This window comes from Gallinula chloropus, assembly GCF_964237585.1.
Source record: "Gallinula chloropus genome assembly, chromosome: 1".
In the NCBI taxonomy this organism is placed as follows: domain Eukaryota; kingdom Metazoa; phylum Chordata; class Aves; order Gruiformes; family Rallidae; genus Gallinula; species Gallinula chloropus.
In genome coordinates, this window is record NC_140085.1 from 56,699,217 (window position 1) to 56,726,128 (window position 26,912).

Below are 26,912 nucleotides of genomic sequence, written 5' to 3' on the forward strand. Positions count from 1 at the left end.
TCATATAGGCACAAAGTGTTTGTGCATTCACTGTGCTGTTGTGTAGGTAGATACATGTGTACATGCAAGATGCACCAGTCAACCAAGTGGGAATTAAGTATAGGGTGCCTGTGCAGGTTAGGAATCCTGTGCATAGAGGTGAATTTCTCAGCAGATAACCAGACAGAAGAGCTGCTGTTAGTCTTCCAATCCCTTCTGGAGGAAGGTGGCATTGTGCAATTTTCCCCTCTGTTCGGAGAAATAAATGCAGATGCTGTAAAGGCTTGGCTTGTGATGAAATGGGCTTGAGGGGGGCTAAAACTGTTTGGATATGAAAATGCATTAAGACCTACATCTGCCTGAAGATATACTCCTACTTACACTCCAAAAGTACTTCATGCGTGGGCTAAATTAAGATTGAAGCTGTTTTCCTTGAGGTTTGCACAAATGAATTCGTGGGAACATGCAAAAGCTTGCTCATCCTCATCTCTGTAATGAAAGCTTCAGTGAAAGCCAGAAATTTTAACTTGAGCATGTTCTTACCTCATGTGACAATCATGGTGGATGCTCCAAGCTCTGTTTCCCTGGGAACAAATTTACTTCCAGGCGTTCTCCAAGGTTTTCTCTTGATGGTGACCCATATGGATATATAAAGCAAAATGCAAGACTTAAAGGCAACAGCTGTTCTAAGAAGTTAATGTCGGAAAGTATATTAATGCAATGTTGGTTTGGGATGGGGAACATCCATTTTTTGCCTCATCACCCTTGCCTGCGGAATGCTAACTGAAAATAATATAGGAATTCTGAATTGTCTTTAATCTGAAATTTGTTCTGTAACCTTAGTACTAAGAGTGGCTTACAATGTATTTCAGTATAGCTGTTATGTAACCAAATGTATATTTGTTCTTTCCCTAGACTGTACATGCCATTTGGCTTGGGGAACAGAACGCGCCATGGGACAACCTCAAAGATCTCTCTGCAGGCGGGGTCTCTTACTTGGGTGATGTGTCTGCTCTCCTGACTGTCTTCATACCCAAAGGATTTATTTTCCTCTTGGAAATATTTTAAGTTGAAATCTTGTTCCTTACTGGAAACTGTCTACACTAAAGACTGCAAGCATCATGGGTGATATGGCAAACAACTCGGTTGCATATAGTGGCGTAAAAAATGCCGTAAAAGAAGCTAATCATGGAGATTTTGGAGTTACTCTTGCAGAGCTCCGTTCTCTTATGGAACTTCGAGCTACAGATGCACTGCATAAAATACAGGAATGCTATGGAGACGTACATGGCATCTGTACAAAATTGAAAACTTCACCAAATGAAGGTAAGTCAATTTTAACACAGTTTTTGAGGAAACTCCATTTAGGAGAAACCTTAGTCAAGCTACTTATTTTTTCATATAGTGAAGTTTATAAAATCAATTTAGTTACAATAATAAAATATAACTTCTTACGGCTCCAAGACAGAGGTTTTGAATGGTAATAAGTGAGCAACTTCATTTCAACTGGTGTAACTGTGTGTGAGACATTGGAGTAGTGGTGAGGTTGCGCTTTGGAATAAAGTTCATTGGTGTAGGCATCCGCATATGGAATAGCAATGCAATGTAGCAATGTTTAATTTAGTGTGCAAGTGTAAGTTTTGTGAACAGCTCATATGACCAGTAGTTCACTATTCGGATCATGCTGTCATAGAACACGTGGTTTTAATAGTCTAATACAGTGCTTGTTAATGCTTCTGTGTTGCTAACTAGATCTTGTGTTCCCTAATGCAACAATTTTTAAAACTGGGGACATCTGTTTTCTATTTGTACTACACTGAATTCTTAATAGGGGGATCTAGTTTTAAAATCTACAGTATTTCTGCAGATTTTATTTGATCTATACAAGATAGCTTATAAATACAGCGTTAGGCACTAAGACATACTGTCACTATTGGGAAGGTTTGCAAAGCAATCTCACAAACTTATTCTCTAGAAATAAGCCTCTTGAAAGAAGTCTGTGCCATACTGGACTTGATGGCATTCTGTGAAGTGTGGCTACCTGGTGCTTCAGCTCTTTAGAGTTGTTAGTCCAAGATAGACTGTACAAATGTAAAGAAGAAAGTGAACATGTATCAAATCTCTTTCTTGAGATCTTTCCAGACGTTTCCCTTAAGAGCAGGTCCTCCTTTACTGCTCTCTTACAACATAAATAAAAAACTATAAACTTTTAATTTGTAAAAGACGTAAGTTGTATCACTTAGCTGTCTAAACTGTAGTATCCTGTACAAATGTTTTTATGTGTTTTTATTTAACATTAACTCAGAGAGAAATCCTGCTGTTGATAGTAGTAGAGAAGGCCAAAACAGAGGATTTTGGCAAGCTGCGGTGTCTTGGCATTCAAGCACTCACATAGGTTTTAACCAATGTGTTATGTTGGTGGCACTAAAGTACCTGCTGTCTTAATGCCTGAGAGGTGTTGCTTTCTGTTCTTCAGAAGTGCTATAGAAAGGTTTGTCTCCTCAGATCAAGACCAGCCTACTAATGCCCTAAGTTATCTCTGGGTACAGCTGCATTTAGCATGCTTTGGCTTGATCTGCTGTTGAAGCTGGACTCCTGAAATAATTTCAGTACACAAACTGGGTTCCTCTTACCAAACTGAAAGTAGCCACCTCTTTCTCTCATGCCTCACCTGCCAGTGAGTAGGAACAGACAAGTTTTAGGCGGAAGAATAAAATGGTAAAACATGAGTGCAAGCTACCCTTCCTCAGCATCAACGGAGTGGTAAAGCTGTGTGCGTGCATGTGAAGCACTGCCACGTACAAGCAGTGTAGCAGCATCTCTCATTAACCTGTTGCATAGAAAGGCTGTTTCCTTTCTTGGTGGAAAGGGCTGGAGTTTCCTACAGTAAGGAACTGAGCTCAATGTTGAGTTGTGTTTTATAGTAATCAGCAAGGTTTAAGGCCCATTGTTACTGCAGGCTAGATGGATGCAGGACTGCAGATGGCTGAACGTGCTAAGCACTAATACCTGCTATACTGCAGGATCCGCTTTGCGCCCCGTAATGTAACAAGCAGGTTCACACGTGGGATTGATAAGAGTCGGCGTACTAAAACTAGAAAGGGATAGATGCCCTTTCCTGCAGATCAGTTCTGCCTTGCTGAGGACTGTGTGATCAAGGCCTTTCCTTTTCAAAGTGATTTGACATTTAGATGTAGCGTCCTGCAATCCGGTAAACACAACCACGAACTTGATGAAAGGGTGCCGTCTTTTCTTCTTATTTTTTTCCTTCAAAGTGAGAGAGCAGCTCATAAAAACAGCAAGGCCTCAACAGTCAAACGTGATAATTAGCTCAGAAAAGGTTAAGTAAAAGATGAGTTAGAGCAGTGTCCTCAACAAAAGTGTCCTTTCAGCTCTGAATCACTACGTGAACCTTTAGAGAACCAGCCTCTCTTGTCAGGTCAGCTGTGAAAAATTTCTCAGAGGTAGTACTGAAGAGCTCTTGTAAAAGTAGAGCTAGGGCTCTTTTTGTCAAACTCAAGTCATGAGTACAGAAACGGAGACATTTCTATTGGAGAAATTCTGGAGAAGATAATGTGCAGAAAACTGCCATGCATTATGTGAGTTCTAGCTCTCTTAAAATCTTGTGTGTGCACCTGCGAGGCCCTATGAAGCTTCCTATTCAGGAGCTTGCTTTATGATTTGAAAAGCTGACGTGTAATTACCAGTGGCTTCACAGGAGATGTACAGGTAGCTCCAAAACGCTACAGAGTGGATGAGTTCAGCTTGTATAATTTCTTATTTGCTGTTGGCAAAGTTGTTGGCAATGTAAGACAATGTCAGTTTTCAGACAAAATGTGGATTAGACCTGTCTGATTTGAAATGAGAAATGGGAACTTGTCCTTTACCAGTATTAAAAAAGAAAGATAGAAGACATTAAGCACAATGTACTGCTTAATATTTAGCATATACACTTATGAAAAAATGAATGCGTGACATACCTGTAATAGAAAAAGTCCTTCCTATATTCCTGAGAGTTGGACCACCATCGATATTTCCATAGGTCTACACAATTTTGCCTAGTAACTTCTACTTCTAGATTTCTAATAAAATTTCTACATGAAGCTTTAACTAGTCCCATGCCTAGTATTTTTCAAATGCAGCCCTAAATAACACAAATTTCCCTACTTAGATACATAATGAACAATATAGTGGCAGCAGTTTCAACCTCAGAACTGTAGACTGTGAACTATGAAATGGCCAGCTGTGTAATAATGTAGCAAGTTCAGTAATGGTGCATGACGTATTATGGCAAATACTAAAAATACAAATGCTTTTTGTCTTTGCTAGGCTTATTTACTAATCCTCACTAAGTGGTTCTGATAGTAGCTTGACTATATAGCCTTGTTGGAAAATGCTTTTCATTCTTCAAAGACTGTTCTGGACATCTATGTCATTTTGAATCCTGGTACCCTGTGAAGGAAGGAGGAAAGTGATGCTTTTGCTGATGTTATGTAAATAATCTTCCAAGCTGCCATGCTAAAAGGATGAGAGAAACAGGATCTGATGCAAACTAGCAATATGGTCCAACCTTTTGGAATGGCCAAGCTGTTCTGAGTTTCTCTAGATCCTGTTGTGTAGCTTGAGTTTCAAAATGGTGTTGCAGTGCTCTCTGAGAGTGAAAGTAAGACAACTCGAAGCTTGAACTTCAAAAAGTGTTATGATTAACTGGTAAAATTTCTCCTTTGTATTAAACTTCCAATGCCATGAATTCAAGGTGAATCTATGAGTGCTACAATAAAACTAATTTATTATGTGCACTAAAAGCAAGTTTAATTTCATTCTAGAAAAGTGCACATAATATTTTGCTTTTCATTTAAGCAATGGCATAGCAATTAGCATTTAAAACTGAGTGTTGCAATTGTTGTCTTTGAAAAGAGTATTAAAATATGTGATGGTTCTAGGGAATGTCTGTTAGAGGTGTTAAATATCCCACTTAGTATGAAAGACAGTTGCAGGGCTGCTGTTCTTATTGATTACCTAGGGTGTCTGCAATGCCTTTTTCACGAAGCAGTTTGGCTAACTGCTGTAAAAACCTGCTGCTATGAAAATTGTCTTGAAGTAGATACTGATCATAACCTTGGGGGGTGTGTGTGTGTGTGTGTGTGTGTGTGTGTGTATATGCTTGAAGTATCCAGACCTTTGCTGTGAACCTGGCTTGGTTTGGCCATTTTGCTTTCAAGAATATTCTACTGGTTTAAATTCTGAATGGCAAGTTAGGCAGCTGGAAGCTGTTGAAGGACCAAGATGGTATACTTATGGAAGACTTTTTGAGTGCATGACCATGCTCTGAATATACTTTAATCTTTCGTTTTTAAGGACTTTACTAATTTTTGAAGCATGCAGTGCCTTTCAGTGAAGGCCCCTCACTCTTTCCCTGCTAATGTCTCTTAAGAATGTTACATGAGTTAAGACAGAGAAGAGGACTCTGAAAGAAATATGCCACATATAAAAGAGGATAGGTACCAAACTGAGGTGACAGACTGTACACAGTGCCACATACGGCTTTCTCTATGTGAGAAGAGATAGAAAGTGAAGGCTCAGAAGAGCAAACGACTTCTGTCTGGGTGGAAGCAGCATCATTAGGTGGCTGCCCATTTCCACGTAATACCTGGAGAGCTTAATGGGTGTTTTGTAGTACTATGTAGCATAATTAAATAAAACACAAATACAATGTTTATAATACTTTACAATTATATATGTAATATAATTAATATAAACGGCACATTAATTGTAGGACCCTAGGATGTTATTTCTGCATACAGAATCCCTACAGTGAGAACCACATCTGTCTTCACAGGCTGTGGTCTTGCTAAAGCCGCATGCTGCCTACTCAGCCTCTATAGTAGTAACTCTACTAACGATCTTGTCTTGCAAACTTGTTAACTTTGTAAAAAGGTATGTCTATTACTCTGTTGCTATGTCATATTAAGTGCAAGTAGGTAGACCATCAGTTTATTTTATAATTTCCAATAGAAAGTATCACTGGTTTTCTGTAGTGACTTGGATTTAAGGATAATACTTAAGTCATTATGTTTGAGATGGGTTTTTCAGTATTGTTACTGAGATATGGAGTAGGACTTCATGAATGGGAAACCTCAGTCACTTCTGATGTGAGGGTGAAATGCACATAAATGTCACTAACTTTGTTTTATTATTAAATAGGTCTAAGTGGAAATCCAGCAGATATAGAAAGGAGAGAAGCAGTTTTTGGGAAGAACTTTATACCTCCTAAAAAGCCAAAAACATTTCTTCAGTTAGTATGGGAAGCACTACAGGACGTTACACTAATTATATTAGAAATTGCAGCCGTAGTATCCTTGGGCCTTTCTTTTTACCAGCCTCCAGGAGGAAATGAATCACGTAAGTAAACTATTTTAAAAGTAGGTATCTACCTGTGTTATACTACTGACTTTCCTGGTCCCAACATGCCTATACTGTGAATCTGATAGGAGACAGTAAGTCAGTGGAAAAGGAGGTGCTTGTTCCTTATTGAGAGAACACTACTAAGACTCTAGCTTGCCTTAAAAGAGCAACGTGTGATTTCCCTGGTCGTGATCTGGTGTTGTTCTGACCAAAATAATGCCAAAGGTAAAGCAAGCAGCAGAAACAAGGAATTGTCTTAGGTACAGTCATGTTTCTGTGCAAGTGGGGTTTTCTTTAGCTTTGCTTCAAATATTTAAGCAATTTATAATTTGCAGTCATGTGCTTTCTTTGAGGAGTCAGCAAGTCTTACATTTTCCTTGATTTGCAATATGACACTGGTAACTTTCTAATTTAAGAAATGAATCTGTATATTTCTAGATAGGAGATGAAGGAACCTGGCCTTTTGAACTGAATTTTTTGCAACAATGTCTGCCTTGTTAGAATAAAGGTGAAGACGGAAATGTTGAGAAAGCATAAGGTGGCGAACTAATTGTCTAGTCTGGCATTCTTGTGCCAGCATTTAATGAGATACAGACAGGTAACATTCTAGATCAGCTTCTCTTATGTTCAGATAAGCAAAAATGTAAATTGGTGGTTTAACTTCCTTGAGAGCTGCTCTAGCATCTTTGTGTGTCGCCCGTACTGAAAATAGAGGTAAAATTGCAAAGAAGGCTAGCACAGAAAATGTTAAGCAACTATTGGTAGCTGCTTCTGTTTGGCAAAACTATTTCTGTTGTTGAAATAACTATCTGCGTAAACTCTCTTAAATCTAAAACCTGTTTTCTACAGTATGTGGATCAGTAAATGTTGGTGAAGAAGAGGAGGAATCTGAAGCAGGTTGGATTGAAGGAGCAGCAATCCTCCTATCTGTAGTTTGTGTGGTATTAGTAACAGCTTTCAATGACTGGAGTAAAGAGAAACAATTTCGGGGATTGCAGAGCCGTATTGAACAAGAACAGAAATTCACAGTCATCAGAGGTGGCCAAGTCATCCAAATACCAGTAGCTGACATAATTGTTGGAGATATTGCTCAAGTGAAATATGGTAAACATATTTTTAAAGTTGAACTTTCTTTTATTTTTAAAAAAGGAACTGCAGTCAACATACCCAGTGATCTCTCGTAGGTGATCTTTTGCCGGCTGATGGTGTACTCATTCAAGGAAATGACCTCAAAATCGATGAAAGCTCACTGACTGGAGAATCTGATCATGTTAAGAAGTCTCTGGACAGAGATCCTATGCTGCTCTCAGGTGTGTAACATCTGACAATTCTTGAAGAAAATGGTTTGTTTCTGGGGGTAAAATGGTTAATTAAATTTTGGGGGTTAAAATTTGGCAAACTGGACTATATATAGGCTGACTCATAAACGTGTATGCAAAACCAGTGCAACTAGTATGAAAATTCCTCAAAGTGAGTGGTGTAGTTGCTTATGGCTTTATTATATATATAGTTTTGGCAATTAAAGCTTTAGGGGAGCATAGTGTTATATGTACATATCTTACAGTTTTATCAACATGAAGTTTGAGAACTCATTTCCTTTGTACTCTGTCATATAACCACTCAAGTCTCAATGGAACCCCTGGTTCAATCTTTCAGGTACACATGTGATGGAAGGCTCTGGAAGAATGGTAGTTACTGCTGTTGGTGTGAACTCTCAGACTGGAATCATCTTTACCTTACTTGGGGCTGGAGGAGATGAAGAGGAGAAGGAGAAGGAAAAAGAGAAGAAAGACAAGAAAAGTAGGCATAATAATATTAAGTCCCTGGGGAGGGAAGGGTGAACTCCGGAATGTTGCCAGTTAAAAATACATCCTACTATTCTGAAGCCTGAATTTTTTTTTTAAACCTCATGCTTTCAGTAGGTTTCACAGGAGAAAAAAACCCAAACCCCTGAGGTCCCATGACCTGAGGGTACACCACTAGTAATAACTCTTGTCACGTGCATCCAGTCACTGATACTGCTGAGTTCATGTATATCTTTATCAAAATTGGTCTTTTATGTATGCTTAAGATGAGCAGACAGCTGCTTCTGCCAGTCTCTTTCATCCAGAGCTGAAACTTTGAATGTTCAGAGATACACACAAAGGAAATCCCTAGCAGCATTTTTCTGTAAATAGTTTTGGAGGTGTGGTTGGCTTGTAACCCCGAGCATTTTGGAGCCAAGTGAAGTGGGCTAACTTTCTTATTCTAAAAGACTTGTTCAATAGCTGGAATTAGAAGGTCACGTATCTAAATCATAGCCTTTATCCTGAGAATCAAAGCATAGAAATGTTAGCCAGTAATATCTTGATATTAACTCACAAAGATGTTCAGGACTGAGCTTCACCACAGCAAAACTTTTTCTAGAAACTGTTGTGAGGTCTACTGGATAGGGCTGAGCCTGAGGATTCTTGGCAGAAAAAAATGTATTTTCTCATCAGTGGAATATGAATCAGTAACAGAAACCCATACATAGAAAGCCATACAGAAATATGCTTAGGAATCTCAGTGGCCTTCAAATTAAAGAGCACAAATGTGTTAGGATTGAACCATGCTTTTTGTCTTGTCCTCATCCACAAATAGTTTACAATTCTGACCCTTCTTGAAACATTAAGCAGTAAGTTCCTTCAGAAGTAAGTTACAGGAATTGTTTTGATAAGAATCGAAAGTTCAAAACTGATTTCAAGCTCAAGCTGGAAGTGAAGAGTAAAAGTTGACCTCCAGCATTTCCAGTGGTTAGTGTGGAACCAGATTCCACCCTTTGCTTTTTCTCTTACAGAGGAAGAAGGAAGCAAGCAACAGAATAGCAAATGCTACCGGAGACATGGAGAAGATCATAGCTTTTATTAATATTCTGCCCGTGTTCATTATTCTATAAGCAAGTCTTTTTGACCAGTGGTGTTTTGGTGTGTTCTAGGGCCTGAACACTTGAGGTTTTCTTTTCAGTCTCTCAACATAGACAGCTTCCTCTTTCCCTTAAGTCAGGTGCCTGATAAGATTCTCCTTGCTAAAACTTGGGTTAAACTAAATTAGCTTCTCTGTGAACGTTAAGGAGATTAAAACGGCTATTTTTAGAGCTGACTGGGTATGGCTTGGTTCAGAGTGAAAGCAAACGTATGTACAAGGCGTTACAAGTAAATCAAGTGTAGAACTTTGCTCTTGCAAGAAGCAGAGGGGAAACCAGGAAAGAACAAATACTAAATTAGGGGACAGTGATAGTTCCTCAAAAGTCTGAAGGGACATATTCTGGAGAAGGTGATTTCTAACTCCTCCCCCTTCTCTTCAGCTGTTCTGAGGATGCTCAGGGGGAGATCTTACATCTAGAAATCAGACTATGTCTACAGTAACAATATAGTGGAGGTATTAAATGTCATGCCAGACAGACTGCTTGATAACTTTATTTTCTTCTGAGTACTCTCATACATTTCAGTCAATGCAACTTAAGGCCGAAGACTTAATGAATTACCAGTGATAGTGAAAAATTCTGGGTCTTATTGAATGTTCCTCAATTATTGCAAATAGGTGCTATAACCCTTGTGTTTTTTACTTAGTAGAAAAGTTTGTCACTTGCTAAGATAGTGGTTAAATTTTTTTACCTGAAAACCCAAATAAAAAGAAAAGGTAGTGTCCCTTTCTCCTTCCCCTGCCACCATAAGCTACACATGATGTTGTGTTCTTCTAGTTACCTTTAACATTTTGCTCATTAATTTATTTCCTTATGATCTCTTGTTGAATTCCATTTCTGAGCAGAGGTAGGAGTGATGTTATGAATTTGAACTATTCCTTTAGTGGTACAATATTGGTATGTTGCCAACAGATTATGTTCATGCTTGCGTAAATAGGGTTAGCATAGATCCAGTAATCCAGCGCTGTACCTTCATTAAGCTTTTGTGTTGATTTATAAATATTTTATACTGCAGTGGCTTCTGCAGTGTTGGACAAAAGCACTGATTCTGGAAGTGAGATCCTATAGTTCATTTACAGTAGTAGACAGGTCCAGTTACCAATTTTTGGAAGAACAGGGAGTAAGACTGAGGCCATCAGAATCACTTCAATGTCACAAATTTCTTTCCTAGAAAAAAAGTTTAAAGTTTTCCTCACAAGTTGTAAAAGCCTGTATCAGTAATTTACACAGGTTTAACTATGGCAGCATAGCACTTCAGCAGTCTTTTGTAGGAAAAGTCAAAAAACTGACATGACCTGCTTCTGTGAGTTGACTTAACATTTTTGAAGCCCTCGGTTATGTCAGCCCTCTGTCTCCAGTTTGCTCTGTACTTTTAAAAAATGCAGTTGCTTGTTTCAGCATATGGTAATGTATACATTCTACATAAACACAAACTGCAGTGAACTCTGTGCTGCCAATTTAAAACACAACTTGTTCTACTCTCTGACAGGTAAAAAGCAAGATGGAGCTGTTGAAAACCGTAACAAAGGTAAATCAAGTCCTTTGATCCTTTCTTGCAAGTTCCTATTTCCTGACAGCATATGTAATGAATACACACTTTCTTATGAATGTGCATATTGAACACTGAAATCCAAAGTGAACTTTGTAGTCTCAGCATAGCTAGGTACCGCAAAAGGAAACTTTAACAATGATTTTTCAAACAATCCTCTTGAAGTGAGTTAACCTTGGCAGACTGCCAGATGCCCACCCACTCCCCCTCCGCAGCAGGATGGGGCAGAAAATAAGATGAAAAGCAAGGCAGTCCTTCATGAACTTCTCCAGTGTGGCTCCTTCCTGCAGGGTACAGATCTTCAAGAATAGATTGCATAAGCATGGGTCTCCCACAGACCACAGCTCTTGCCAGGAGTTTGCTCCAGCACAGGCCCTTCACAGACTACAGCTTGGGGTCCTCTGTGGTTTGCAGTATGGGTATCTGCTCCACTGTGGGCTTAAGGGGGACAGCCTTTCTCACCATGGTCGTACCCACAGGCTGCAGCTCCCCTGCTGCCAGCACCTGGGTACCTACACTCAGTACACTTGTTTAAACATTGATGTGTAGTATATGAAATCACTGGATACAACGTAATATATAGCACTGGTGTTTAGTGGAGCCTGGCTTTTAAAGTATCGTTTGATTCTGGGGACTCCCCAGTGGCCTAAATCTTATTTGATCTTTCTTTTAGCTAAAGCTCAGGATGGTGCAGCCATGGAAATGCAACCACTGAAGAGTGAGGATGGTGGGGATGGAGATGAGAAAGACAAGAAGAGATCAAATCTGCCAAAGAAAGAAAAGTCGGTTCTTCAAGGCAAACTTACAAAGCTTGCCGTTCAGATAGGCAAAGCAGGTATGATGTACCGGTACCCTCCTTGCCTCGATGTCATATGTGTGAATAAAGTTGGAATATGCATAGTATGTGAGGGGGGGAAAAATAATCAAACTGTTCAAGGCTAGCTTCTTAAGTGCAAAATTCCAGTACCGGCAAATATGCCATCATGCCTGATTGTGCTGATGGCTTCTCAGACTGTGTCGTGTTCAAAGGCTTTTATCTTTCCTTGGTTTAAAGATTGAGGCTTTAGAGAGTCAACTTCTGGGAGAGAAAATTCCAACTTCATAACATCAGACAAGTGTTATGAAAGATGTTTTTTAGATAAGGTAGGGCATTTAGCAGCATACCTAGAGAACTATAAATTGATTGAAGTCTGGAAAATGGGGTATGGTTCATGAGGTTATCTTGTACTTTCAGGGGCATGGGAATTTACACTTAATTGATATGTAACATTTTTATTGACTTTCTGCTATCCTTTAACTTCTGTTACTCTTCTATCAGTTAATATTCAGCTGTCTTGCCAAAATATTTGGCAAACTGCTGCTTCATGAAAGTAGACTAAAACAACAGTGTGAATTTTAGGCTATATTATCTGGTGTGTACAGGTTTAATTTCAAGTATTTCAAGACTTATTTTGCTCCTTGGAGAATTGTTGAAAGATTTAGGTTAGAAGGAACTTCTAGAAGTCTTGTAGCCCAGCCTGCAGCTCAAAAAGTGCTGACTTCAGTGTCCATCTTGTCAGGCAGTTATGGTACGAGGACAAAACAAACTTTTAGCTTTAGCACTCCACAGTTATGTATAAAAATGTTAATTTTTCAGAGAAACTTGTACTAGCAAATGTTGAATAAAGCTGCCATGGTATGTTTAGTGTAATATACTGTTCTTATCAAACAATTTCTTCTTCACATCTTTCGTAAGTAAGAGCTCTTGTTTTCCTTTATGCACCTTTTGACCTATTGTAGTGCCTCACGCGCCCTTAATGCTTATCTGCTTCACACATACGCTTTTCTGTCCCGCTGCTTTGGGCTGCTGCATGCACTGAAGCATCTTTAGAGAAAGAGCTGACACTTCAGTGACTTCTGTTCCTTTATTCCAGCCAAATCTATTTTCCTTCACTGCTTTCATGTGGTGTCTTAAGTGTGCCACTCAGCTTGCTAACGGCAGTTCTGGTTTGTCTTCCCAGTTACTCCCAGTTCATTGAACACTGTGTTTAGCTGTCATATTTAATCCCACCTTCAGCAGGAAGCAGGGTACAGACTATCACTACAGCAACTTTCTCTCCTGAATAAGCCCAGCAGTATAATCATTGAAGGCCTACTGAAGTATTTCACTCTTCATTCTGCTTAGTCAGTTGGCTTTACATGTTGGTGTCTCCTATTCATAACTAGATCTATACTTTTCAATTAAGTTGGAAGAAAAAGAATCTTTTTTAAATTTTCAGGTGAAATGCATGAGGAAATACTTGCATTGGAAGCTGGAACGCCTTTGAGATTGACCTCAATTTTTGTCCACTTAAAATTTTAGCTATAATCTAACTTCTATAAAGGCAGAAATATTTGCACTTGATCAATTTGAGACAATTTCTGAAAACTGTTTATTCTCTTTTCAACAAGGTTTGTTGATGTCTGCCATCACAGTCATTATCCTTGTGTTATATTTTGTAATTGATACCTTCTGGATTCAGAAGAGACCGTGGCTTGCTGAATGTACACCAATTTATATTCAGTATTTTGTGAAATTCTTCATTATTGGAGTTACAGTCTTGGTGGTGGCAGTACCAGAAGGTCTTCCACTCGCAGTCACTATATCTCTGGCTTACTCTGTTAAGGTAAGTGGGTAGATCTGGAACAGATTTTAAAGGTCTGTGGGTGTATGTGATGCAGCATATCTCAACTGTAAAGTCTTAGTTGATGTATGCTGCATCACATATATGTAATAGGCTGGGGAAAAGCTTTTCTTGTTTCCCTGAACTGTGTAAGAAATCCTCTGCAGTATTTTTCTGCATCTCTGAATGCACACGAACATGAGCAGTGACAGCCTGTTATCACCAGTGAATAGTAAACTCTCCTGTAAACCTGAATGTCTACTTAACTGATGTGTTAAGCGACCATTACAAAAGTTTCCATACTCATTATCCTTGATGACTAAATATTGGAGGACGTGTAGCTTTTTATTTAACAGGATGTTTAACTCATGTTCTCCGTTATCTTAATTTTCTTACTGCTTTTGCATGTTGAGACTGGTTATTGATCTGAAAATGTAATTGTAAAGGCAATGGCTGTTTAGACTGTGTTCTTCGAGCACTAATTAGTAGTGGCCTTCATATTATATCATTTGAAGTTATTCTGCCTCATTGAGGTTAAAATGCTATCAAAGTCCATTAAATTAAGAATTTAAAGCGATATTTGACCTATGAAACTTGTGTAGTCCTCACTGCCTCAGCTGAAACATTAGGCTCCCAGTCTGTATTTGAATGTGTGACATGCAGATAGAGGAGATTAAGACTGCACTTTGAACAAGGTTCATAAATAAAGTTTGCTGTGGCATAACAGACTTAAGGGAATACTTACAGAATATGGCAACTACAAATTCATCCTCTGTAAGATGTCAGATACCGTAAAAGATTGTCTTCTAAAACTGCTGTGTAACACTGGATACCATAAAACGAGAATGTCAAACATGAGGTAATGGCCATGGATAACTGGTGACTGCTTTTATTTCCTTAGAAAATGATGAAAGATAACAACTTGGTGAGACATCTGGATGCATGTGAAACAATGGGCAATGCAACAGCTATTTGCTCAGATAAAACGGGAACATTGACCATGAACAGAATGACGGTGGTCCAAGCCTACATCAATGAAAAACATTATAAAAAAATTCCAGAACCAGAAGCTATTCCAGAGAAAACCATGGCTTACCTTGTGACAGGAATTTCTGTTAATTGTGCTTATACTTCCAAAATACTGGTAAGTGTATTTCTTCATTCTAATCAAGGTAACTGAACAGCTTCCTCAACAGATACAAATTGTCTGGTGGCCACATGGTAGGCATTTAACTGTAAGTGTGTGGCAAGGTGCCGTGTAAGGTACTTTGTACCTGCTGTAAATGGCTCAACTGTTCATTTGAGACTACCCTTCAGAAATAGCCTATTCAGTTAGAAATTGTGTTTCAAAGATACCATCTGAGGAAGATAACTGCCTTTAAACTCCCACCGTGTCTAAATTAGTTTTAATAAACGGGGCTGTTTACGTTAGTTGAAGAGCATCTTGGCTCGATTGGAGTGCTACTTCAAAGTAACCATGTAAGAGTAGCATATCATTAGCTAGAATATAATGAGAAAAGTACAGATGAGGATTTTGATGGATTTCTACTCCAGGTACTGTTGTATGAGTTTGTAGGCTTTAAAATTGTAACATCTTTGCTCATACCTTGTTTGAGACTTCCAAGACATTTTTAAATAAAAGGAATAGCAAGCTGTTGCACATTTGAAATACTGGACTATTTAGCACTTGTGTATAATTTTCTGCAACTCTAAACATATCTTCCTTGTTGTAGTTATTCTAATGTGTTGTAAAATTTATTCTTTAAGGCAGTAACTATAATAATTAAAATTTAGCCTTAAAAACCAAATAAAGTAGCACTTCACAGTTTAGTAGAAGCTTCCACTATGAATGCTTTATACAAGAATAACAGTTAAATCTGAGTCCAAAAGCTACTTTTCAGCCAATAAATTGGCTCTGCAAGAATTTCCTCTATAGCAGCACTTGAGATGGCACATCAAGATCACCAGCAGCAATTTCTCTAAATTCTGAAATACTATTAATGAATTACAGTATTTGAGGAGTTTCAGTCTATTTTCTAAAGTTCTTTTTATAGTAAGACAAAAAAGTAGCTCCATGTAAACTGACCAGATCCATTATTAGTACAACAATTTTAATCAAGTTACATCCAATGCAGAGTTTGTCTGCTTTACTGAGTCAGGGGGCTGAAAGGGACCTCTTGAGATCCTCTGGTCTGACCCCTGGCCCAAAGCAGGGCCAGACAGAGGACATTGCTCAGGACTATGTCCAGTCAGGTTTTAAAAATCCTGAAGGATGGAAACTGTGAGCTCTGGGCAACCCAGTCAAGTATTTGACTACCCTTAGAGTAAAAAGATGTTACCTTATGTTCAAATGGAATTTTGAGAGTTCCAGTTTGTACTCACTCCCTGTTGTCCTCTCACTGGGCACCACTAAAGTCTGGCTTGGCAGTCCGCAGCACTGTTCCACCCCCCTGCCTCATTCAGGCATTTAATACATACCAGTAAGTTTCTCCCCCAGAGCTTTCTCTTCCCTAGGCTGAACAGTCCCAAATGTCTCAGCCTTTCCTTGTGTCAGGTGCTGCAGCCCCTTTATCATCTTTATGGCCCATGGCTGGACTTGCTCCTGCAGGTCTCTGCCTCTTGTACTGAGGATGCCAGAACTGGGCATCTTAAACTTCATATTAAAGTGAACATTTTAAAAGTGGGAGCATTTAGTACAGCCAAATCCAAGATGTTGCACCTCTGAATGATGAAATGGATCACTGACTTAAGATTAATGTTGTTCAGCTCTAGCTGCTTGAGGCATGCCAGGCTGAGTAAGTGCTTCTGCCTTTTTTTATGCTGCAAAGTAACAGCAATGTTATGGATACATAAGCTCAGAAATATCTTGAGAGAAAAACTTCTTTACTCACAGTACTAGTACTTTTGTATTTTACATTGTTGGGATAAAGAAACTTGTTCTGGTATTAAAGGGTTGGAAATTTGTTCCTGAACTCTTTCCAGTTAAATAGGCCATGGCCTGGAAAACGGAACTTGTAGTGGGACTTAAGAAGCTTAAAGACTTAGTTTGTTCAGTAGAAGGCTAACAGGTGATGGGATCGTCGCCTAAGTCATTGAGGAAGAGTTATTACAGGAGAGGGTATTTTAATATAGCAGAAATAATGCCATTTAGCTTGCTTAAGTAAGTTTAAGTAAATTCATCTGTCCTTTTAAATTGCAAAATAATTTTATGGGACTAGACTCAATTGATCAGATAGGCATTTTCCATTGCTAAAAACATCTTTTAGAAAGGTCATATTGGGATTTCATACAAACTTAATGAGTGATTTTTGAGTCTGAGAAAGGGACTGAAAGATCCTAAACAGGTACACAAGTTGCTTGCAAAAGGTAGCAGTACTGCTTTGGCTCATTACTCACAGGAATTTACACAGTTATCATTGCAGAAGTGAAACTTCCCCATCCCAGAGCTAAGCTTGGCCTTAGCTTCCCTGTTTTCTAAATGCTGTTCTCGAGTGGTTCATAAGTTAACCTTCTATTCAGCAAATGTTCTTGTTCTTCTTGCAGCCTCCTGAAAAAGAAGGTGGCCTACCACGTCATGTTGGAAATAAAACTGAATGTGCCTTGCTGGGATTGCTCTTGGATTTAAAACGTGATTATCAGGATGTAAGAAATGAGATACCAGAAGAGGATTTGTACAAAGTGTACACCTTCAACTCTGTTAGAAAATCTATGAGTACTGTGTTAAAAAACTCTGATGGCAGTTTCCGGATATTCAGTAAAGGTGCCTCTGAGATAGTTCTTAAAAAGTAAGAACAACTACTCTTGTAATTCAGCCCTTAAATTTGGCTAAATGTTGTGATAGGTGAGGACACTGAAGTGCTAAACAACATAGGGCCATTGTCTGCAAAATATTTGTCGCCATATTCACAAAGAAGTGCAGCAGTCCTTGTGGTTGCAGTTGACTTCCCAGCTTGTCTGCTCAATTGTTTTGAATTTCTACAGTAAGGTGGACAATTAGTATTTAAACTACTTTAATTCTCACACCCCAGCCCCCTTCACAAAAAAGAGCTGGTTATGATTAAATTGAACTTGTGAACTCTGCTGATACAGGAAACCATCTATGAATCTATCTATTCTGTAGATAAACCATTGTAAATATAGGTGTGGTCAGTCAAAATACTTACCCATCACCCAGTGAAGTCCCAACAGCAGATATATCTAAATTCCAGGAAGGACTTGTGCCTTTGAAAAAAGTATTACTATAGGCTTCAAAAGATTGTCCAAGTTGATCATTTCAACAGGAGGTTGAACTGGGTGGATGGAGAAACTTGAGTGGTTTTAACATGACAAACCAAATTGCTTCCTTATCCATCTGCCCGTCTATAGAGGATGTATTAGAAGGAGATTAGACTATTAGTGAGAGATTAGTCACTAGCTGCTGGGACAAACCTTTAAGTGTGAAGAAGGCTGTGGTAACTCCTAACTAGGTGAGGAAGGAAAAGCATGCATGCAACATGTTCTCTAGGTATAGCAGTTGTAGCCAGTCTGGTTTTGGTTCTAACCTCAGGCTACTTCTAGTCTGAGTAGCACACAGATGATGTTCACTAGTTCATTTTACCTTTTTGCTGGCTACTAGTCCACCAAATCATTATCTGTGAAAGACTAAAGAAAAATGATGAAATTGTCTTTCTCCTCAGTGGTGGCAGCAAAAGGTCAATCTTTAACGGAGTCTTGTTCCTTTTGATAGAGAACTGGATTTAGATGTGATTATTTTTTTCATAGCTGGATTTTAAGCCAAATCTCCTAAGTGAATAAGTATGCCTATATTTGCATTAGTTCTCCCTTCAGAAGTATTTTGTACCTTATCTTCTTGAGCAATTGAACTGTAGATATTGCTAGAACTCCTTCAGCCCAGACCAAGTGTGGTCCACTTGGCTTCGCAACTGTGATAATAAATAAGGGCATTTGGCAAAGAACAAGAAAACCTGGACTGGTTTGCATACTAATGGAATAGTTGTAATACCAAAACTATTTCTGAGGCTGCGCTGACTAGGAAGAGGTCTTGGCATCATAAACCACTTTCCTTACCCACTACCAGTGGGCACTGCCAGAAATGAATCACTGAGCTTGTAACCTGGTTTGTCAGTTGTGCTGCTCATTCTATTTTATAACACGCTTGACTATTGACCACTGAAAGCTTAAACATGAATATTTATGACACAAATGAGTCACTAATAAGTGTGGAAGAAATGTAGCAAGCTTTTCCAAGCAGAGCAGTTCTATTCAGCTTTCCTTACCATCAAGTCAAATGTTCAAAGTTGAGTGTCCTTTACAGAAAGCTTATTGGCTTCCATTTAGTCAACGTGGAATGCTTTGAATTTATCGCAAGCCCTGTGATTGCACATTACACAAAACATCCTTAGTGGCTGCTGACATTTGAACAGATAATCAAATTCAGATCCACACCACATTTCACTTATGATGGATACTGTGAACCTTTAAGGGAGTACTCCATTTTCATTTCCTGGCTGAGGTGGAAACCTTTTTACATGGGAATTCCTTAAACCCTTGGACTAAACACTTAAATGTAACAGCAGTAGTTGTCTTAGCAGATCTGCAAGTTCTCAACTCAATATTATTTTAAAATAAGTCATATATTCACATGCACATGTATGTATTTATAAAACAAATGCTTCTGGCATTGCTTTATGATAAAATTTTACTAGGGATGCAGATGAACAAGACTAAATTTATTGTTCAGAATATTTGGTAGTGTCAAATTCATGGCATCAATATTGCTAAAATATGTATGCTGTCTTATGAAAGCAGTGGCATCTTTGGCATGAAGAAACATAACTGAAAGAGCTGTGTTGGAATGCTAGATTACAGTGTTGAATCCAGTCTCTTATACAAACACTCAAATCAGATTTAAGTATTTGTTTTTTATTTCAGTACTTTACATTAAGAACTCTGTGCCAGATGCTCTCTGAATTTTCTGCACATAGACTGGGGTGGGGGTGGGAAAAAGGCATGCAAGCCTTAAGGATAGCAGTACCAGAGTTTCCTTTTAGTGCTGCAAGTTTAGTGCTTAGAGATATTTAAGCACCACGTGGATGTTCTGGAAGTGTTACAGTGCTTCTGAGACATTTATGACTCTTAACAAGGTGGGATTATTTTGTTGAACTCGAAACTGGATTGACTGACTCAACCAGCGCAGACATCAGTGTTTGCAAACAATGGAGAAATGGATACTTCTGGGAGGTAACCAGTGTCTTGTGTCCTTAATTCATCAGGCATTGTTTTCATTTTAGGATGAATGGCTCAGTTAACTTCCTACAGCTAGTATGTTTTGCAATTGGGAAGATACTAGGTGCATATGAAGAAGGTTACCTTAGAAACGCTGCTACTTGTTTTTCAGTGTGTGTGAGTCTTAAGTGAAAACAAAGTTGATAGAAACTTCCCAGAGTTGTCTAATATGCCATTGAATGAGCTCAACTTCTGGTTAAAATTTATTAACTCTTTTAAACTCCTTTTCAGGTGCTTCAAAATACTGAGTGCTAATGGAGAACCAAAGGTATTTAGACCTAGGGACCGCGACGATATTGTGAAAACCGTAATTGAGCCAATGGCTTCTGAAGGGCTCAGAACCATCTGCCTGGCATTCCGAGACTTCCCAGCAGGGGAACCTGAGCCGGAATGGGACAATGAAAATGATATCGTTACTGGTCTGACATGCATTGCTGTTGTTGGGATTGAAGATCCTGTGAGGCCTGAGGTAGGGTCACTGACTGAACTGCAGTGAGTCTGTTACAACGGATCTTGATTCATCATGTTGTTTGTCAAGCAGAGAGTACAAGAAGCTTAATTGCTATTGTATGCCCTAAGCATAGTTGATAAATTAAAATTTATTTCTTGGGGAGGAATTTAATGGAGCTATAAAAGCAGATTAAAACTTCTTAATGTCACTTATGCTGTGTTACTGAAGCTCTGTACAAACTAATGACTTAAGGCGCTTACTGTGCCGGGTCTCAGTAGATGAAACAAGTTGTAATTTTTTAACCACTTGAAATATTAGGAGTATTGTTTAGGATAACGTTAGTCATTGAGCTTGTTGCCAGCTTCTCATGGGGGAATAATGGTGAAGAGGGTTTTTCACCTAAGAACTAAGGTAAAGGATTGTGGTTGAGGTCTGAGGGAGATGATTTTTAATAGTGAAAGCTTTTATGGCACGTGTTAGAACTCGAGTCTGATCTGAACAATCATCACTTCACATTGAAAGTTATGGATGAAGTAGTGCTGTCTGAGCTGGAGTTTATTTCAGATAATCATGAATAAAAACCCAGTTCGCCCTTGGTACCTTTGAATATATACTAGAGCCTAATGTCATGAGGACTTTCGTGGTATTTTTGAATACGACAGCATTTGAAAAATAGGGGAAGAGGTCCAGGGGGAAAGGGGTCACAACAGGACATAACAACAATGTCCCTTTGCCAGAAGTGCAATTTGTATGATTTTTTTTTTCAGGGAAAGAACTGTGGTAAGCTACTTGATGTCATCATCTTTTTCCTTTTTTCCTCCCTCCTCCTTTTTTCCTCCCTCCTCCTTTTTTCCTCCCTCCTCCTTTTTTCCTCCCTCCTCCTTTTTTCCTCCCTCCTCCTTTTTTCCTCCCTCCTCCTTTTTTCCTCCCTCCTCCTTTTTTCCTCCCTCCTCCTTTTTTCCTCCCTCCTCCTTTTTTCCTCCCTCCTCCTTTTTTCCTCCCTCCTCCTTTTTTCCTCCCTCCTCCTTTTTTCCTCCCTCCTCCTTTTTTCCTCCCTCCTCCTTTTTTCCTCCCTCCTCCTTTTTTCCTCCCTCCTCCTTTTTTCCTCCCTCCTCCTTTTTTCCTCCCTCCTCCTTTTTTCCTCCCTCCTCCTTTTTTCCTCCCTCCTCCTTTTTTCCTCCCTCCTCCTTTTTTCCTCCCTCCTCCTTTTTTCCTCCCTCCTCCTTTTTTCCTCCCTCCTCCTTTTTTCCTCCCTCCTCCTTTTTTCCTCCCTCCTCCTTTTTTCCTCCCTCCTCCTTTTTTCCTCCCTCCTCCTTTTTTCCTCCCTCCTCCTTTTTTCCTCCCTCCTCCTTTTTTCCTCCCTCCTCCTTTTTTCCTCCCTCCTCCTTTTTTCCTCCCTCCTCCTTTTTTCCTCCCTCCTCCTTTTTTCCTCCCTCCTCCTTTTTTCCTCCCTCCTCCTTTTTTCCTCCCTCCTCCTTTTTTCCTCCCTCCTCCTTTTTTCCTCCCTCCTCCTTTTTTCCTCCCTCCTCCTTTTTTCCTCCCTCCTCCTTTTTTCCTCCCTCCTCCTTTTTTCCTCCCTCCTCCTTTTTTCCTCCCTCCTCCTTTTTTCCTCCCTCCTCCTTTTTTCCTCCCTCCTCCTTTTTTCCTCCCTCCTCCTTTTTTCCTCCCTCCTCCTTTTTTCCTCCCTCCTCCTTTTTTCCTCCCTCCTCCTTTTTTCCTCCCATTTTTAAATACTCTATAACAACAGTCTTGATTTTTAAAATATAGTTATTCTGGATTTAGCCAAAAGAAACCATTCCTTTCACTTACATGTCTAAATATATTCAGCTAATGTACAGTCTCTGAACCTTTGGGTTGGTTTTTTTTGTTTGTTTAGGTACCAGATGCAATAAAAAAGTGTCAACGTGCTGGCATAACTGTACGCATGGTCACTGGTGATAACATTAACACTGCTCGTGCTATCGCATTGAAATGTGGTATTCTGAATCCTGGTGAAGACTTCCTGTGTTTGGAGGGCAAAGACTTTAACAGGAGAATACGCAATGAAAAAGGAGAGGTAAGTGTACTGACAGTTTCAAGTAGATCAGCAAATAAGAATAATTCTAAGTCTCCTCCCTGTAAAATACAACCAATGCTCTCTCTGCAGATAGAGCAAGAGCGAATAGATAAAATTTGGCCAAAGCTTCGTGTTCTCGCAAGATCTTCTCCCACTGACAAACACACCCTAGTAAAAGGTAAGTACATGCTTTCTGAGCTTCTAAGTAATTCTAGAATTTTTTTTTTCTGCTTCTAAAAAAAAAATAAAATATTGAGGACTGAGCACTGGGAAATGCCTATGAGAGTGTCTTCAGTTGCCATCTATTTTTCTGCTAGAGAAATGGAGCCATCTAGAACTACCTGTTGTGATTTCACATACATATACATATATGTGTATACACACACATATATCTCAATAGATTTTTTAAAATACCTACATATATGTATGCATGTGCATGTCTGGTTTTGGTTTTGTGGGGTATTTTTTAATTTCATTATGACTCTCAGGAAGACAAAACCGAGGTTTCTCTTTCAGGTTTAATTTGTGCTGTGCTGTCAATTTTGAACTGTAACACTGAGATATCATTTTATTTTAGGCATAATTGACAGCACTGTCTTTGAACAGAGGCAAGTTGTAGCAGTAACTGGTGATGGTACCAATGATGGTCCAGCTCTTAAGAAGGCAGATGTTGGATTTGCTATGGTATGACTTCCTTTTTTTTTTTTTTAATCTTCAGTATTTTGGAGACCTATTCTGACAAATGTTCTTCAAATCACTTAAGCAAGGTGTTTTAATCTTCCTTTGTTTCCTGAGCCTAATATACAACTAAGTTAATAGAGTAAACATCTCCCACTTAAAAAAGCAAATTACTTTTTCCTCCTTCCTCAGTGTTTGAACTTAACTGTGGGGGTTTCTTTTGATGGAAAATGTCCTTGTGATGTTTTCCACTGAATAAAACTTAAACACAGATCCCCAGTCACTTTCAAATCAAAACCTTTTTACACAAAGCTTTGTTGGAACATGTAGAAACAGAATTACTGAAACTGAAGATTCCTGAAATGAGATCTGCTCAACATAAGGCAAAATTACTTTAGGTGGTAAATAGCATGCTATGTTGACTTTGAGTAGGGTTTCTATGCAGTATGGAATGAACTTGTTTATTTATCTGTTTTACATGAAATATTGCATAGGACCATGGAGACTATAATGAGAGAGACTGCCAGTTGATATTTAAACTGGCTTTAGAGGCTATACTAAGAGGCATCTCTAGTACAACTGAAGTAACTGTTTTGTGACAATCTAGGATCTTCATCTGTCTGGATGGTTCCTTCAACTGAGACCTGGCTTTCTCAATTTGAATTCTCAGTTGACCTTTCCAAGAGTAGCCAAAGCAAGTCTTGGCTTTAAGTGCTAATACTAAATAGACTTATGCCTTAAGTATATGGGCTTCAGCTTTCTTCTGTGTCTTTTGAGACACTGTAAAATAGATTCCTGAAGCCTCCTCTTACTTCAAGATTATTCCTCAACCTTAAGTGGAAAAGGGTGCAGTTTGATGCTAGTAGGTCCCTTTAGCCTTTAAAAACTCATTTTAAAGCTAGCATTCAAAGCTAGATGTGGGGGTAAATGACCACACTCCTCCTATACCACGTGCAGATGCACTGACTGAGATACTAATCTTGAAAGAAAAAAATAGGAAGAGGAAGAGGTTTTGTGTCATTCTCAAGGAGCATATTTCAAAAGCATAACTTACAAATTTGACAGCTACACATGAAATGTTCTCTGGACTGTAACAGTCTTGCCTTAATGAGTATGTTTTCTGCTACAGTGTAGCTGCTGTAGTTGGCACTGTCAGGGGCAGATTTATTTTTATCTTCCAAACCTTAAATGTTTCCTGCCGTTTCTGTATGTATGTTAATCTGTGTAAGAAACCGTAATTTCTCTAATCATTTATCTAAATAGCCCTTAAAATTTGCGTCTCCTATTTGATATTTAAAGACACCTTTTACACAGAGTACACAGAGCTGTGCAAAATAATGTGTCAAAAATAGGGATCATATATTTGCTATTGTGTTAGCACTTTTAAAATGCTGAAAGCAAGACACGTATCCTTGGAGTAGGTGTGACACAAAACGTAGCCTGTTTGGGTACTGTAGGAGACAAGTGCTTACAGCTTAAGAAATGTCGTATTGCCCTGCAGTGTTGCATGCCGTGACATGGCATGTTCTACAGTTTGATGCCAGAGGATTTAGTAACGTGCATCATTCCACTGTGTTAGGAACACAGATGTTGCCACATTGCCCTGCCCTGGAATCCGCAGAGCCAAGGCTTTAGGACGCAGGCTGAGCAGTAGTGCTGCACCACCTGGTGGCCTTCAGCTCGATCAGGGTTCAGTAACGTTTCTTTGGGAGACCTTGGGCAGTGTCCTTACTGCCAAGTTGGAGATTTGTATTAAGGTCTGTCTTTTAAAGACAATGTTACCTTTAACTGTCGATTTACAATTTTCCCAGGCTTGGGTAGAACGCAAAAGCAGAATGTGATCCAGTGGAGCTTTGGGTGCTTATGTGAAAACAGTCCTGTGAAACAGGCATGGTGCATCAAAGTGAATGCTGATCCAGGATAAAATAGCATCTTCTATCACATATTTCAGTGAATCCTGTTATATTTCATAGTGTTTTTCTTTTTCTACCAGGGTATTGCTGGAACAGATGTAGCTAAAGAAGCTTCTGATATTATCCTTACAGACGACAACTTCACAAGTATTGTTAAAGCAGTTATGTGGGGACGAAACGTGTATGACAGCATCTCCAAATTTCTTCAGTTCCAGCTTACTGTCAATGTAGTAGCAGTAATTGTTGCTTTTACAGGAGCGTGCATAACACAAGTACGTACTGGTGGTGGATTGTTTCAGCTAATAAAGGTTGAAAATGTCATGATTGCTTAACTCTTGAATTCAAACTTTCAGTTAAAAACTAGTGCAAAGAACCTAATGCTCTTCAGAACATGCCCATTTTGTACAATTAATGTCTTTAACACATGCAGTTTGTTCATTTCTATTGGAGGGTTTATGTATCTGTCTTTATAGGATTCTCCACTTAAAGCTGTGCAGATGCTGTGGGTAAATCTCATAATGGACACGTTAGCTTCTCTTGCCCTGGCAACAGAACCACCCACTGAAGCTCTCCTCTTGCGGAAGCCTTATGGTAGAAACAAACCTTTGATTTCTCGTACAATGATGAAGAACATTTTGGGTCATGCATTCTACCAGCTTGTCGTGGTCTTCACGCTTCTGTTTGCTGGTAAGAATACTTTAGGTGCTGCAGAGTTATTCTGAAAGTTGTACAGAGATGCAATCTTAAAGCTGTTTTTTTTGGTTGAGCTTTGTGTAAAGACGCCAATTAAGCTGCTGACCTGTGCTTTCTGTACACAGGTGAGAAAATTTTCGATATCGATAGTGGAAGAAATGCACCTCTGCACGCTCCTCCTTCAGAGCATTACACTATTGTGTTCAATACATTTGTGATGATGCAGCTTTTTAATGAAATTAATGCCCGGAAAATTCATGGTGAACGAAACGTTTTTGAAGGAATCTTTAACAACGCTATCTTCTGTTCTATTGTTCTGGGGACATTTGTTGTGCAGGTAAGTAAATTCTTGAAGGTTGGGGGCAAAAATGCACTTGGTAGACTCATCTTGCATTACCTTGGAAATGCCTATCAACTAGCGCCAGGCATTTCATTTCTGCAGTGTGAAAAACTTTCAGTGTCAAACATGCTATGAATTACTTGGAAGGGCTGGTTAACAGGGTTTTTGGGTAAAACCACTGTGAAATTGGAATATAGAGATAATTGATTTATGTTTTGAATTTTCTAATCCTTCAATTTGATCTTAGTGTTCTAGTCTTTTGACAAAATGTGGAGAAGTTGTGTGTTGTGTGTCTGTGTCCTCCACCCTGCCCCCAGTTAGAACTCTTCCCCATGTTATGCACCTGTGCATCTGAAGTAGAGCCCATTTAAACTATATTAAGAAGTTAAAACTTCATGTATCTAATGAGATTAGGATGTGAATAGCTTGCAAAATCTTAAGTATCATTTTTTTATCTTCCTGATGCAGGGATTAGTTATCTGTATTGGCATATACGTCACAGTTACCTGTATAGATGCTGCTGTTCTAGGTGAAAAACACTGATGTCTAGGGACCTTCTGTTGATGCATCTAGGCAGGTTTGTAAAAGTTAGTAAACTCAGTGTATATGCTAACAAACTAAATGAAATTTGAAACTGGGCTAACACACTGGTGTTGAGAAACAAGTCAAAATTGAATCTAAAGGAAATAGTTTAGAGTAAATTGTTTTCTTCTTTGAAATGGCCTTCTAATTCATCAGAAGAAATAACCGACAAATTGATATATAACTTTTTTCAGAACTTTAATTTTGACCTAAGTTATTTCAGACCTAAGATATAATCTGTGCACTCAGCTTCTCCTTAGACTTGGGTTTCCATGAAGCTGACGAAATTTGTAGCAGCTTAAGCCATGCAAACGCATGCAGCTCTGTTTCACATGAAGCTAGTTCACTTATTCTCCAGGTTTATGTTTTTTCTAGATAACACTTCTTTAGAAGCG

General features: G+C 39.0%; 1 protein-coding gene across 1 annotated transcript in view; it reads left to right on the forward strand.

The window, feature by feature from the left end:
* Positions 1 to 1,100: 1,100 nt before the first annotated feature.
* Positions 1,101 to 26,912, forward strand: part of ATP2B1 (ATPase plasma membrane Ca2+ transporting 1) — a gene marked incomplete at its 5' end in the record, with an annotated part of 35,888 nt that continues 10,076 nt past the window's right edge. Inside the window, 17 exons of the mRNA XM_084262947.1 lie at positions 1,101 to 1,305; positions 6,184 to 6,381; positions 7,234 to 7,488; positions 7,569 to 7,694; positions 8,041 to 8,184; positions 10,818 to 10,856; positions 11,551 to 11,712; positions 13,308 to 13,522; positions 14,421 to 14,663; positions 17,063 to 17,304; positions 20,036 to 20,273; positions 22,132 to 22,311; positions 22,402 to 22,489; positions 22,889 to 22,995; positions 24,983 to 25,174; positions 25,376 to 25,589; positions 25,721 to 25,932. Of these exons, the coding sequence (XP_084119073.1) occupies positions 1,101 to 1,305; positions 6,184 to 6,381; positions 7,234 to 7,488; positions 7,569 to 7,694; positions 8,041 to 8,184; positions 10,818 to 10,856; positions 11,551 to 11,712; positions 13,308 to 13,522; positions 14,421 to 14,663; positions 17,063 to 17,304; positions 20,036 to 20,273; positions 22,132 to 22,311; positions 22,402 to 22,489; positions 22,889 to 22,995; positions 24,983 to 25,174; positions 25,376 to 25,589; positions 25,721 to 25,932 (3,060 nt within the window). The remainder of the gene's footprint in view (positions 1,306 to 6,183; positions 6,382 to 7,233; positions 7,489 to 7,568; positions 7,695 to 8,040; positions 8,185 to 10,817; positions 10,857 to 11,550; positions 11,713 to 13,307; positions 13,523 to 14,420; positions 14,664 to 17,062; positions 17,305 to 20,035; positions 20,274 to 22,131; positions 22,312 to 22,401; positions 22,490 to 22,888; positions 22,996 to 24,982; positions 25,175 to 25,375; positions 25,590 to 25,720; positions 25,933 to 26,912) is intronic.